We start from the raw sequence: 14541 nt of genomic DNA on the forward strand, positions 1-14541 counted from the left end.
GAGCCCCTCTGCCATGGGGACAGGCTGAGAGAGTTGGGGATGTTCAGCAAGGCGCCGGGGAGACCTTATGGTGGCCTTTCAATACTTAAGGGAGGCTTATAAGAAGGTTGGGGACAGATTTTTTTAGCAGGGCCCTTAGCGACAGGACAAGGGGTAATGGTTTTAAGCTAAAAGGTGAGAGATTCAGACTGGATACTAGGAAGAAGTTTTTTACAATGAGGGTGGTGAAACCCTGGCACAGGCTGCCCAGAGAGGTGGTAGAAGCCCCATCCCTGGAAACATTCAAGGCCAGGCTGCACGGGGCTCTGAGTAACCTGATCTGCTTGAAGGTGTCCCTGCTCACTGCAGGGGGGTTGGACTGGGTGGCCTTTAAAGGTTCATTCCAGCCCAAACTATTGTGTGATTCTACAGTTCTGTCCTCCAAATGGCAGAGAGCTGTGGTTATGCTGTAGGCTGGGGAGGGTTTTTGGGGGGATTTTTATTTATTGGTTTTTTGGGGGGGGGTCCTCTTTTTTTTCTTTTCCTGGCTTTGATGTTTTTTAACCAAAAAAAGGGAAAAGGGGTTGTGTTCTTTTCCTGGCTTTGATGTTTTTTAACCAAAAAAAGGGAAAAGGGGTTGTGTTTACTGAGCTGCTCAGACAGAGGATGTGCAGCGAGCTGTCTGAAAGCACAGACCATCACTTAAGAGGTGGCCTGAGCATACTCAGATTCTGCATCCCTCTGCTTAAAATAGTCTTTGCTGCCTCTTGTCATCAACACTACATTAATCAGGAGAGTAATTAAATGCTGATACAGCACATCTGTGAGTGTGGTGGATTCTGTGTCTTCTGACATCTGTGTCGTGATTCAGTGTTCTCTAGTTGAACCACAACAACTTTAAATCAATGCTGTGTTGAGGCTTGATGCCTGTCTCCTGCAGGTCAGCCTGGATCATCATCCCTTGCGATGGCAGACACATGGATTAAAGAAAGAGAGAGAGAGAGAGAAGCATGAGAGCCAATGAGCTGGTAGGGGCAGACAGGGAGACACCTTTGGGCTTTCACAGAGAGGACACAGCTTCATCCTTTGATGACGGTGCTACCCAGCTGCAGTTACAACGCTCTCTTTTCATAGGTGAATATCTTGCAGCGCATCCCTGCAAATTCAGCTGCTCATTATTTCTCTGCAGCTTGGTATCCATGTCTTGCTCTGGTTTCCTATGTAGTTCACACAGTTTTCTCAGTGGCCTGGCAATTTTACCTTCTGTTTCTTGCCAAAAAGGGCCTACCACAACAAGCCAGATGTGCAGAAACTCAGAGATGTAGATGTGGTTCTGCCCATCCCCTGCAACAATTGCTTTCCTTCAGGATGCCAAATGCAACCCCATGATGCCCTGAGCAACATAAGACTTCTGTAAGCACCGTCCCAAATAATCAGCTTCTACTGCAGTGAGTGGGTTGTTGTAGTTGCAACAAAATCTACCACTGCAGGAATTTATCTCTGACCGAAAGAACAAAAGATCTCCTGTGAAACCACTCAGACCTAATGGAGATTTTATTGGTTTTAAAGAAGGAAGTACTGGAAGCTGTTTTCCCCTTGCATCTCTGTGAGGATCAAAGCCTGAGAACATACTAGGGACAGGTTCAGGTCCCCTGAACATTTTTAAGCAGATATCTGAGTGTTAGGCTTACAGAGCTTGCCAGCATTTCTTCTGGGTGTGCTGCAATCAAGTGTAAGCTCTGAAAGCAAAAAGCCATTGAAGATGTGGCAGAAGGCTGTGTGTTGAGAATTTGTAAAGTTACTTCTCATACCCAAATAAGAGGAATTGCCTGACTGTCCATGTCAAGAGTCTTGCAGTTACCTCCTGTGAGAATGCCTTAGTGCACAGTGCATTTCACATGTGAAGCAGAGATACCTTCAGAGGGTCACCACATGGCTGAGGTTGGAGGGCATCTAGTCCAACGCCCCCCTGCCCAGCCAGGGCCACCCAGTGCTGGGTGCCCAGGACTATGTCCAGATCCTTTTGAATATCTCCATGGATGGAGACTCCACAATCTCTGGCAAGCTGTGCCACTGCTCAGTCACCCTCAGGGTGGAAAAAGTGTTTCTTGGTGTTCATAGGGAACCTCCTGTGTTTCAGTGTGTGCCCCTTGCCTCTTGTCCTGTCGTTGGGCAGCACTGAAAAGTCTGACTCCATCTTTGCACCCTCCTTTGGGTATTTAAATACAGTGATAAGGTCCCCCCAAGCCTTCTCTTCCCTAGGCTAAGCAGTCCCAGCTCTCATGTGTGAGAGCCTTTCCTCATGTGAGAGGTGCTCCACTTGCTCCATCAGCTTGGTTGCCCTTGGTTGGCCTCTCTCCGGTACAGCCATGTCTGTCCTGTACTGAGTAGCTCCCGGTGCTGGACACAGCATCCCAGGGGTGGCCTCACCAGTGCTGAGCAGAGGGGAAGGGTCCCCTCCCTCAACCACTGGTAATGCTTTGCCTCGTGTAGCCCAGGACACCATCAACCTTCTTTGCAGCAGAACTGCTCCCCAGCTGGGTGGGGGAGCATGTACTGACACACGGGATTCTTCCTCCCCAAGTTCAGGACTTTGCACTTCCCCTGGTTGAGCTTCAGGAGGCTCCTGTCAGCCCATTTCTCCAGCTGATGAGGTCCCTCAGGCGGCAGCATGTTCCCCGGCGCATCGGTCGCTCTCCCAGTGTGGTGTCATCCGCAAACTTGCTGAGGGTACACCCTGCCCCATCGTCCAGATCATGAATGAAGATGATAAACAGGACCAGGCCCCGTACTGATCCCCAGGGTACACCACTGGTTACTGCTCTCCAACTAGACCACAGTGCCACTGTTCACCCTCTGGGCCCAGCCATTCAGACAGGTTTTGGTCCAGCGCATCGTCTGCTCATCCAGCCTGTACATCAACAGCTTCCCTACAAGGATCTTATGGGAGACAGTGTCAGAGACCTCACTAAAGGCCAGGTGTCACTGCTCCCCCCTCATCTCCCAGGCCAGTTTCGGCATCATAGACTCTTAGCAAGTTGATCAAGCATGCCTTGCCCTGGGTAAATCCATACAGACTGCTCTTGACATTTGTGTGCCTAGAAATAGTTCGCAGGATTTAGCTGCTCCATCACTTTCTCAGGGATCAAGGTGGGGCTGACTGGGCTGTAGTTCTCTGGGTCCTCCTTCTTGCCCTTCTTGAAGATAGGGATGGCATTTGCTTTTCTCCTCAGGAAAGTCTTCAGGCACTTCTCCCAATCACCATGACTGATCGAAGATTATCAACAGTGGCCTGGCAGTGACATCTGCCAGCTCCCTCAGCACTCGTGGGTGCATCCCATCAGGGCCCGTGGACTTATATGTGTCCAGTTTTGCTGTGTCCAGGATTCCTGACCTGATCCTCTTAGAATCATAGAATCCCTAGGTTGGAAAAGCCCTTAGAGATCATCCAGTCCAACCGTATCTGTCCACCACTAACCCATATCTCTCAGCACCTCATCCACCCGTCTCTTAAACACATCCAGGGATGGTGACTCCACCACCTCCCTGGGCAGCCTGTTCCAGTGCGTGATAACCCTTTCGGTGAAGAACTTCCTCCTTACATCCAATCTAAGCCTCCCCTGGCGCAGCTTGAGTCCATTCCCCCTCGTCCGATCATCTGTCATTAGGGAGAAGAGACCAACACCCACTTCTCCACAACCTCCTTTCAGGGAGTTGTAGGCAGTGATCAGGTCTCCTCTCAGCCTCCTCTTCTCAAGGCTAAACAAGCCCAGTTCCCTCAGTCGCTCCTTATAAGACATATTCTCCAGACCCTTCACCAGTTTTGTGGCCCTTCTCTGGACACGCTCCAGGACCTCAATGTCTTTCTTGTAGTGAGGGGCCCAAAACTGAACACAGCACTCGAGGTGCGGCCTCACCAGTGCCGAGTACAGGGGGAGAATCACATCCCTGGACCTGCTGGCCACGCTTCCACACTTCTTCCACCAAAGGTGCATCTTCCTTGTTCCACGTTATCCCCCTGGTCTCTGGGACCTGAGATTCCTGAAGACCGGTCCTTCTAGTAAAGACTGAGATGAAGAAGGCACTCAGTGCTTCAGCATTTTCCATGGCCTGTGTAACCAGGTCCCCCTTCTCACTGTGTGCTCACATTTCCCTAGTCTTCCTTTCATCACGTGGGTACTTATAGAAGCCTTTCTTGTCCTTGGCATCTCTGGCCAGATTCAATTCCCTTTGGGCTTTAGCTTTTATGATTTCATCCCTGGATGCTCAGACACTGTCTCTGTATTCCTCCCAGGTTACCCATCCAACCGCTCTCAGCTTCCCTTTTGTACTTGAGTTTGTCCAGGAGCTGCTTGTTCATCCACGCAGGCCTCCTAGCATTTTTGCCTGAGTCCTTGCATGCTGGATAGACCGCAGTTGAGCTTGGAGAGGTGATCCTTGAATATTAGCCAGCTTTCTTGGGCCCTTCTTCTCTCTAGGGCCTTATCTCACAGGACTCTTCCAGACAAATTTTTGAAGAGGCCATAGTCTGCTCTCCTGAAGTCCCGCTTGCTTTTTACCCTCCTCCCTGCCCTCACAATCCTGAACTCCATGAAGGCTGCCCTTGACCTTCACCTTCCCAACAAGCCCCTCATTTTTTGTGGGTATGAGGTCCAGGGGAGCACCTCTCCTGGTTGGCTTCCTCTCGGAGGAGGAGGTTATTATCAGTGTACTCCAGGAACCTCCCAGATTGATTACGTCTTGCTGTCTTGTCCCTCTGGCAGATATGGGGGTGGTTGAATTCCATGAAGACCAGGCCCTGTGACCATGAGGCTGCTCCAGTCTTCCTCTAGAGGGCCTGATCCACTTGTTTCCTGGTCAGGTAGCCTGAAGCAGACACCCACTGCAGTGTCCCCTTGTCCTCTCTTGAACCCTCATCCCTAAGCTCTCAGTTGGCTCCTCACCCATCCCCAGGCAGAGCTTCATGCGCTCCAGCTGCTATCTCACACAGAGAACAACTCCTTGGGGAAGAGGGAATGGTCTTGTTCTCATTGTTGGAAGCAGGATGTTGTTCTGTGGAATTAAACTGCTTCCTGAACTGAGGGATGTATTTGCTTCCATTTGTAAGGACTTGTTTCCTTTTCTTCTCTGAGCTTCAGAAAGAGGTTGCAAATTCTGGTATTTCTTGTGTGTTTTAGTGATGTCGGGAATTCTTGGGTTTTTTCAGTCATGCCCTGTGAACTTCTCCCATTCCCCACTCCATAATGTCTTTGGACAATGGAGCGAGGGTTGACACGGAGAAGTAACGTAAGACAACACCACCTTGTTTTTCTGCAGCGCGCCAGCAGTGCGGGATGCGCTCCTGCCTGTGGAACAAGGCTGCTCTTGCCCAAAGATCAGAGAGCTGCGGAGACTTTCAGCGCTTACTGATGCCTCTTGCTGTTGTTGTAACTAAATTCCAGCACAGATCTACAGAGGTTAATGGAGTCCTGGGTTTTGTTTAATGGTGCGTTATGGTTCTCCAGCTTGCAATAAAGAGAATTCCCCAGATCAGTTTCCTTACTGGTTAATTAGGGAGGCAGTTCAGTCTCCCAGTTTGCTGTTTCAGAATTTAAATTGCTTCTCTTCAGCTTGATGCCCTGAGCCAGTGTAAGTGACTGTGCCGGCAGAACTAATCTGGCTCCAGAGGGGCTCCCTGCTTCCCTCCTGCCGGGTCAGGCTGGCCTAGGTCCGTGGGTGGGCTGTGGGCGTCTGAGATCGAGCTTATGCTATACCTAACACTGTTCCTGTTCTGTCTTCTCAGCATCGCTAGACATCTACCTTCAACACTGGCTAGATTTCCTTGTCCTTACATTTGAAGGTCTTTGCTTTTATGACATCTGTTATGTACACAGTGGTTCCCAGCTGCACTAGACCAAAGGAAGGAAGCTGAGGACACTGTTTGCTTCACACTAGAAGACCCCCATCTCCTAAAATATAGTCACATAGGCTCGTCCTGTGGCAAGTGATTCCTTCGGCTAATCTGCTGTACTAGAGCTTGGGTTTTTTCTCTTTCTCTAGCCCCAAAAACTGATGTGGCAAGAGGATTCTGGTGGCTGCCAGTGGGGCTGGCTCCGCTGGCTGCACGGCAGGGTTGGTGGAACATGGTCAATCCAGGTTTGAGGCCGTGTGCGCAGGTTGCAGCAGGACTTGTTTCATCACCAGCAGCCGTTCTGTGTACATGGCAGAGGGCTCACTGAGGAAACCCCGGCGTGCTCTCTGATCAGTAGTTCAGATGCAGACCTCAGCGAGCGTAGTCATTTTTGGTGGGTACCTGCGCCTGCAAACATGTTGGCTCAACACTAACGCAGGCTTGGCAGTGCGTCAAGCGTTGGAGAGAGTGGTGCAATGTGCTTGGTTTTGCATGCTCTGAATTCCTTCCAGCTGGAACCTCAGGACCACAAGCTGATACTAATTTTGCATTGTCAGACCTTGTTTATACTGCAGCAGTGATTTTCCTGATGAGTATTCACTCCATTGCTTTCCTCTTAAGCTGTCGCTCAGTGATTTGTGTGAAAGTTATAGATGGAGGCAGTGTATTCACCGCAAAGGGAGATGACCCACTTTGTGCGGGTGTGTGTACACACGTGGATGGTCTGTTCAGACTGGGAACGCTTTAAAGGCTGCAAGTCTCGTATGGTGTGTGGTAGAAGGACAACTCTGAAGAGTCCCCGTGCTTAATAGAGCAGTGATGTCTTAAATGCAGTGTCACTACTGCAGAATAATATTCTGCCATTTTTAGGAAGCAAATCCATTTTCTTTTTAGTTCATTTCAAGAGGAAACCCTGCCAGTGCTTTGCAGACCTCAGAAATCACTCTCTTGTAATTCCTCCAGCCTTGGAAGCTGTTTTCGGCACCAATTTTCTTCTCCTTTGTGTGGGACAGGCTATGTGCCTCCTTTCTGGCTCGGTATGAGAGCAACAGTGTTAGTGATGAAGGGGCTCTTCAGCAGCCTGCCTATGCTTAGCTGGGAGCTGTTCTGTGAGTCCTGGAAGCAGAGGGATCCACACAAAAGGCACAGAGAGGGACTGGATGTTGACACTGATCTTAGCACTGCAACCAGCATTGATTGTAATCGCTCTCCGCATGCTGCACCCATTGGGGTAAGCGTGGCATCCTGTGTGTCACAAATAACTCCATTATCTGTTGGCAGATGTATTAATGCTTTAATTTGTAAACCAGTAACTCACCTTAAGAGCCAGAGTGAGTAGTACAATCAGCTGGGCTTTGTTAGGGTCTCAGGATTTCCCATCCCATCAGCACACCATCCGCCACTGTCTCTTCCGGTGCTGGCAATGTGCTAGTAACTGGGAACACCACCTTCTTCCAGATTAAGGATTTTAAGGTTTTGTGATTCCATTTGTGCCTCTAAAATCTAATCTGTTCCAAGCTATACTCCTCTTTTTTGTCTCTGCGTAAAAATGAGGGGTATGTTTGTACGATCCCTCTCAAGTCATTAAAAGGACAGTGAATATTGTGTGATGTGGGTTAACAAGGAACTGGGTATCTGTTGCAGATAAAGCAAACAGAATGAGGAACGGTAATGCAAAGGCTCGTCAGCCGAGACTGGGGAAATATGTAAATTCCCAACATGAACAAATCCTTCAGAAGGTATTAAAATGGTCGAGTCCTGAGATCATTCACACAAGAATCCTCAGCTGGTACTTTCAGCTGTGAAATCTGTCAAGATGTCTCTGAACACATAACTGTGGTACATCCAGGGGGTCTGACAGACCCCTAGCTCTAAAAGTGTGTCCTTAGGTTAAGTTAATTTGGGGAATGTTAGAGGGTGGTTATGGGGTCTGCTGCCTGCTTGAGGGAGCACCAGAGAAATAGAAGTTATTCCAGGAAGCTAATAGCTACAAGTGAATTCCCACAGTATTGGCAGTATATGGTCAGTTTTAATTACAGGATGTGAGAATTAAGGGAGGCAATTCCCATAGCTTAATTGGCTGATCCTTGCATGTTGGACCAGAGCTGTTTTGATAGAGCTGAAGCAACAGGCTGCTCTGAGCAGGTGAGCACTGAGGCTCACCTTTTCCAGCCACTTATTTTCGACTTGAGCAGTCACAGCCACTGTGCGCCACATCCTTCTGTGGCCCGTTGTGTGCAGGGCTTGTGCCACCCCTGCAGCCCACAGGTCCAGCCTGTACGGGTAGTGGCTGGGCACTGCGTGGCAGGTCTGGCAGCGTGGCTGCCCTGAGCTGAGGGACGTTGCCCTTGAACTTGAGTGGAAAGGCCAGGCAAGCAACAGTCTGCTTTCAAGAGGAGGAGGCATGTCTGTCCTAGCATATCCTGGGGGTGCTGGGTCTGACCATTGTCTTGCAGCGATGGAGAGGCGCCCAGGGGGAACCCCATGGTGGCAGGTTTCCAAGATGACCTGGATCTGGATGACAAAATTCCCAGCAGACCCATGCTGGCAGCAGAACGGGTGCCCAGCAAGAACGTCACCCTCTCCAGTGAAGAGGAAGAAGAGGAGGTGAAGGACTCTAAGGTCGTACTCATACCCAATGAAGACATCGGCACAGAGCAGGAAAAAAAAAGGTATGAAGCACAGCACACTGTGGGGTTGTGCCAGCAAGCATGGACTTCTTCTCAGTCCTGCCACTGACTTCTGTGCAGCCTCTGGGCAATCTTGGTGTGTCAGCCTCTTCCTTCGGCTCCAGGCTGGGGCGGTGTTTACCAGGTGTGACTGCTCTGTGCAGTGTTTCCTGCGCAGCACGCAGGCTGCGTGCCTTTGAGCACTCTGCTCCTGTGGCTGCCCGTGTGTTTCTGCTTGGGAACGGCCCAGCCTTTTTCTCAATTTGAACAAGCGACTGTAGCTGAGCTCCTGAGCGACTGTTCGTAGCGGTGTGAGAAGCACAGGGGAGTCAAGTCTTGTGGTGAGGGGGCCAGAGGTCATTCATAGAATTGTAGAATCATAGAATGGTTTGGGTTGGAAGGGCCCTTACAGCTCATCCAGTTCCAACCCCCCTGCCATGGGCAGGGACACCTTCCACTAGACCAGGTTACTCCAAGCCTCATCCAGCCTGGCCTTGGACACTCCCAGGGAGGGGGCTTCTCTGGGCAACCTGTTCCAGTGCTTCACCACCCTCTCTGTGAAGAACTTCTTCCTGATATCTAATCTAAACCTCCCCACTTTCAATTTAAACCCGTTACGCCTTGTCCTGTCACTACAGGCCCTTGTAAAAAGTCCCCTCCCAGCTTCCTTGTAGGCCCTGTGCTGGTGGGTGGTAGTCCGTGCCTGAGCCCCCTCAGGGAGGAGGGCAGTCTTCAGCCCCGGAGTGGCACGTGGGGACACACCCCCCAGGATGAACTGCCTCTCCTGCTGAGATGCACGCTGCAGCCTTAAGGCAGGCTCTGCTACTAATTGGTGTTCGTGCATTGCTTCAGGGAGTGGGAATGTGGACAGCTCTGACAATTTGTTTCCTTCTTCTCAGGTCTTCCAGAAATTCTCTGAAACCACAGAGTGAAACAATTTTGACCAAAGCAACTGACCCCAAGCCTCCTGACAGTTTACCTCCACGTTCTGGGCCCGAAAGAACCAGCAGCAGCAAGGTGAACGCTAGCCTGCCAGCCGCTGCCGCTCCAGCAGCAGTCCAGGCCCCAAAGGCCGTTGCCCAGAGCAAAGGACATGCGCTCAAGCAGAGAGTGGTCAGAGAGGAAAAGCCCGAGGAGTCTGACAGTGACCAGGAGGGACCAATAGCTACTCAGATGCTCTCATTCGTTATGGATGACCCAGACTTCGAAAGCGAGGATTCTGACAGCCAGAAGAAGAAGATGGTAAATAATGTGCATGAATCGCTGTGCGCTGCTGCGGAGCTGAGCTTGAAGTGTTGAGGTATCTCACTGGCAGAGCTTTCATCTGCTCCCCCATCTCTCAGTGGCAGGCCCAGCAAGTCAGGTGCTAAGCAACCTGAAGAGACTGATAGAAGCACAAACCCACTAATGCACTGATTGCTGAAGGCACACAGCAACAGAGGTTGTGCTTACAGGTTTTAATGTGCTGTTTAGTCTCAGTAAGTCCAGAGCACAGTCAGTCCAGTTGTGTGGAAGGTATGAAGTACAAATCTAATGGCTTTTCACCCAAGTATATGTAGAAGTGTGTGCATGCCAGAGAGAGGAAACAAGTGAGCTCCCTACAGTCAATCCAGCAATCAAAAGGCCATAACAAAATGTGCCTGAGATAGGAAAATCTGCCTGAGAAGGACTTGCCAGTGTCCAGGTTGGCTGCAACATCTGCGTGATGCTGAAGGCGTGGGCAGCGGCAGGCCCCTCTGCACCCATCCCGCGTGACAGATGGAGAACACGAGCATCTTCTCTGGGCTGTCGGGAACCTGCTGCTGTGGCTCTAGATATCCCCGATGTCAGTGATCTGCGCTCGCAGCCAGTGGAGCAGTCTGCTAACCGTGATATGGGATGAGCGGTTGCTGTTCAGGGGTACTCCTGGTGTCTGGGTTAGCTGGTATTCAGGGGTGGTTTATGTGTCATTCCAGAATCCTGCAGAAAGGACAGTTATCCCAATTTCTTTGGCCTTGCCTGTGTGTCATGCTGTTCATTAAGGAATTTTACATTTATTGAGCAGTTTCAGTACCCACTTTTCCTTGCACTTTAATACAAAAGCAAAAGTATTTGCAACAAGTTTCTTTCTCCTGACATCCCATGTTGAGAATGGGGTTTGTGAGGGAGCTTACCGCTCAGGCAGGGTCTGGGAGATGCTCCACAGCTTGGGAATGCTTTTCAAGTTCAAGCTTTACCAGTCAGGCAAAGCAGTAAAAGCACTATCGTTAGCAAGGAGGAGGGGGCATTGCCTGTGTCAGCAGCAGAGCAAGGCTGTCTCTGGTCAGTGTGGAAGATGTGAAGGGTGGTTAACGAACTCTGAAGAGGAACAGTTGGCAGGTATCAAAAGAGCATTAAACTTAATTTCCATTCCCGTCATGCAGAGACAGAGGATTTTGGGGTGATGTCCAGTCTCTGCCACATCCTGGTTTTTAGCCCACACTGAAGGGGCAAATTTGCCCTGGAAGCACATTTCCTTTGACCCGATGAGGGGAGATACTCTGCACACACAGAGCACTTCCTTGGCCCCACTGCACATTGCCTCTGGTATGTGAGACCCCACAGAGCTACACAGGAAAAAGGTTTTGTCTGTCAGGTCTGGAGATGAATTTTCAGCCAGGTTTGATTTTCCTTAAAACAGTGGTGCCTCTCTAAAGGCTGATGCTGCTGAGCTAATATAGTTGAAGGTCTCGTTTAATCCCTTGAAATCAGAAATTTGATTCTGTTAGCATGAATGTGAAGTTATCAGAGCACACTTTCCAGTACCAGTGCTGCTGAGACATTTTACCAAGGAAGGAAAATGATGGAGCTTGTAAGATCAAGGGCATTGATTTCCAGGCAATAACAGCTCCGTGATTGCCTTACCTCCTCCCTACCTGCTGGCATCTGCTGTCTTTGTATACAAAATGCTTAGAGATTTTGGTTGAAAGGTTTGTCTGTGTTGTCTGCCTTTTCTTGTCTCTAGGATGAATTCCCTGTCCGGGAAGATCTCTCTGAAATATCTGATGACGATACCTCGTTGGCAAAGCCACCCCAGCCTGTGAAATCAACAGTCCACTCCTTCAAACTGAAAAATGACTCCGATCTCTTCGGTTTGGGTTTGGAAGAAACTGGTCCCAAGGAGAGCAGTGAGGAAGGTAAAGGTCACACCATATTTCCACTCTTGCTGATTTTGTTTGTCAGGCCTCCTTTTTTTTCCAAAATGGTTCCAGGGTGTAAGCAAACTGATTTGCACTTAATAAAATGCCCCGTAACTACAGGCAGTGCCCTGTGTGAGTCTTTAGTGTGCTTTAACACAGCATAAATAACACTAAGTTTTTCCCCGGGGTGGGGGGAGCTGGGCTCATCCGTGTCATCAGCCATGTATTACTTCTGTCCCAGCTGGAAGCAGGAGCACATCTTTCACAAGCTGCTTCTGGGTAAGGCTTCCTGCTTAGCCTTGCATGCCTGGGAAGTGGTGCTTAGCACTGCAGTGTCCACCCCTTCGAGAACTTGGATGACTTTGAGCAAAATGGTCCCACATACCTTGCCAATTCTCTCTTCTGTTTTGGGCAAGGATGGGGTGGGGTTCTGATCACAACCTAAGCATTCCTTAGGCTTTTGCTTTTTCCCCTCCATCCCCTGAGGGAACAAATCCTACTCCCACAAATAATTTCTGCTATCTTGGCATTACTGCAAAGCAGCTTCCTATAGATCTGCCCCTGATGTAACCACCAAAGATGAGAAGTTAAAGGCTCAGGAGGAGAAAAAGCTGTAAGCAACACCAGAGAGAGATCTCTGAAGAGCTATTCCAAAAGTGTAAGCAAGGTGTCACAGGCTGCGTGGCTTCATCAGCTTGTCACTTTGCGTTGCTGAACAGCTCAGCTTCAAATAGCTAGAAGTGCATCTGCAGAGGTCCAGGTCAATAATTTAACTTCCGTTTAGTACCTTTAATAATTCAGTGTGGGTTCCTCCCATCTCCTCTTTCTGGGATAAATATAAAAACATGTCTTGGTAGTCAGTCAGTTGGAGCTTGACCAGCAAGAAGACTTTTCCGTGGCTGACTTGCATTTACAGATCAACCAAGGAAAAGAATGTGTGGGTAAGATTGGCAATCAAATACCGCACATGAAACGTGGTGCGGTTATAAACCCTCCTGTGAAACAGCCAAGTAGATCCTCTTCTGCTCAAGGAGTTTCTGTGCAAAGGCAGTGGACGTTCAGCAGTCCAGTTAGCAGCCAGGTCATCAACAACAGTAACCTGGGGCAAATGATATGACAGTGATGGACTCTGGGACTCATTTGACAGCGTGACAGCAGCCACCGCTGTGGAGCAGGACTGCAGCACTGATGCTTTGGCCTCCTGGGGTTATCACTTCCATACCCAGTTGAACAACAGCACGTGCTGCCTGCTGGGCTGCTCCCATCTGCTGACGCCAGGTCCTGCATGGGCATTCCATGGCTAGCTCGACTCACAGAAGCACAAACCATGCCTGCTGGGATTTCTGTCTGCCTTCGAATTTTTAGTGGTCAGGGGGAAATTGTTCCCAGCAGCTGTTCTTCAGTTCTGGGAATAAGGATCTGGTCCCCAGTTTGGCCTTTGGACCAGTTTGTAGAGCTGCTCTCTGTTTCGTAGCAGCTGCGATACAGTGAGCATCCAGGTCAGTGTTCATAGCAGAATAATACAGATAATATAATGCTCCAAATTAAACTAGATGTGTCTGGTTAAATTAGGGTGTGACTGCTGGGGCCTATGCTGGTTTCTATAGGGGCACAGTTTGTCCTGAGGAGTTGGGATTGCCTTTGCACATGGCTCCAGCACAGAGAGGCGCAGGGCAGAACTGCATCTCTTATGGTTTAAATTGATTAAAAACAATGCTGTTTTTTGTTTGAACAGATAAACAACCTTCCAAGGATAAAAAGAAGAAGAAAAAGAAAAGCAAAGAGGTACTATTTTAATTCCTCAGAGCTGACCTGCCATATTATCTACCAGCCAAGGAGAGGGGTGACTTTCTACAGGGTACCCTGTGTACCTGGTGGACTTCCTGGACTTCCTTCCATTCTCTGGATCTGTGCCTCCCAGGCTCTACACACCCTTAACTGCTGGGCAGCTTAAAAGCAAGCTTTTAGAACAGTTGAATTTTGAAAAGGCAGTGTGTGAGTTTGTAAAATACAGGATTAAATAGAGAAGCGCATCGGTGCTGGGCTGAGTGTTGAGAGCACCGTGACTACTCCCAAGCAGAGGGGGGTCCCCAGCAGACCTCATCTCACAGGCAACGAGGGAAGTCTGTGGGAGGCTTTGTCTTTGACATTTCTGCCTGCCCAGTACTGGGGTATTGTTGGGCACAAACTGCGCAACGGACTACTACTGCGTATAAACCAGATGGTCTTTCCTTTCTGTCCAAACTTGCAGAAGGATCTTCTCGAATTAACTCCAAGCCAGCCTTAGTAGATGCTTCACCCTAAGTCAGGTTCCCATCAGAGCCAGGTTTCAGGGCAGCGTGTGCTGGGCTACTGGCATGCTCAGAGGACTTACCAATAACAATTTTCTCATTTTGCAGGAAGAGGAGAAGGCTGTGAAAAAGAAGAGCAAACACAAGAAGAGCAAAGAGAAGGAGGAGAGTAAAGAGGAGAAAAAGAAAAAGAAAAAGAAGAGCAAGGAGAAAAACAATGAGATAGATGAACTTGAGGCTTTTCTCGGAGGAGGAGGAGCCAGCATGAGCAAGCCACGAGGAGGTGGGGACTATGAGGAGCTGTAGGCTGACCGCATGTACGTGCAGCAGACTCTTCTGTCGTGGCTGTCTCCATCTTTTCTTACGAGTCACACCAGGACAGGTGCAGATGTGTAAAGCTTTGGCCATTTGCAGTATATTCTCTCAAAACAGACCTAGCAAAACAAAAGCTTTACATCTGTGCGTGCTGTTCTAGTGCGTTCGTTACACAATGAAACTCCAGCTGAGATGTGCTTGAGTAAGGGGAAGGTTCAGGGTATGGTTCCCAGGCCCGC

At 49.5% G+C, this 14541-nt stretch overlaps 1 protein-coding gene across 1 annotated transcript in view; it reads left to right on the top strand.

Moving 5' to 3' along the window:
* RABL6 (RAB, member RAS oncogene family-like 6) overlaps window positions 1-14293 on the top strand; it is a 57667-nt gene extending 43374 nt beyond the window's left edge. The window contains exons 11-15 of the mRNA XM_010154295.1: window positions 8326-8541; window positions 9438-9780; window positions 11522-11699; window positions 13432-13481; window positions 14096-14293. Of these exons, the coding sequence (XP_010152597.1) occupies window positions 8326-8541; window positions 9438-9780; window positions 11522-11699; window positions 13432-13481; window positions 14096-14293 (985 nt within the window). The remainder of the gene's footprint in view (window positions 1-8325; window positions 8542-9437; window positions 9781-11521; window positions 11700-13431; window positions 13482-14095) is intronic.
* Window positions 14294-14541: the final 248 nt, after the last annotated feature.

Source organism: Eurypyga helias, unplaced genomic scaffold (assembly GCF_000690775.1).
Source record: "Eurypyga helias isolate BGI_N326 unplaced genomic scaffold, ASM69077v1 scaffold4406, whole genome shotgun sequence".
Classification (NCBI taxonomy): Eukaryota; Metazoa; Chordata; class Aves; order Eurypygiformes; family Eurypygidae; genus Eurypyga; species Eurypyga helias.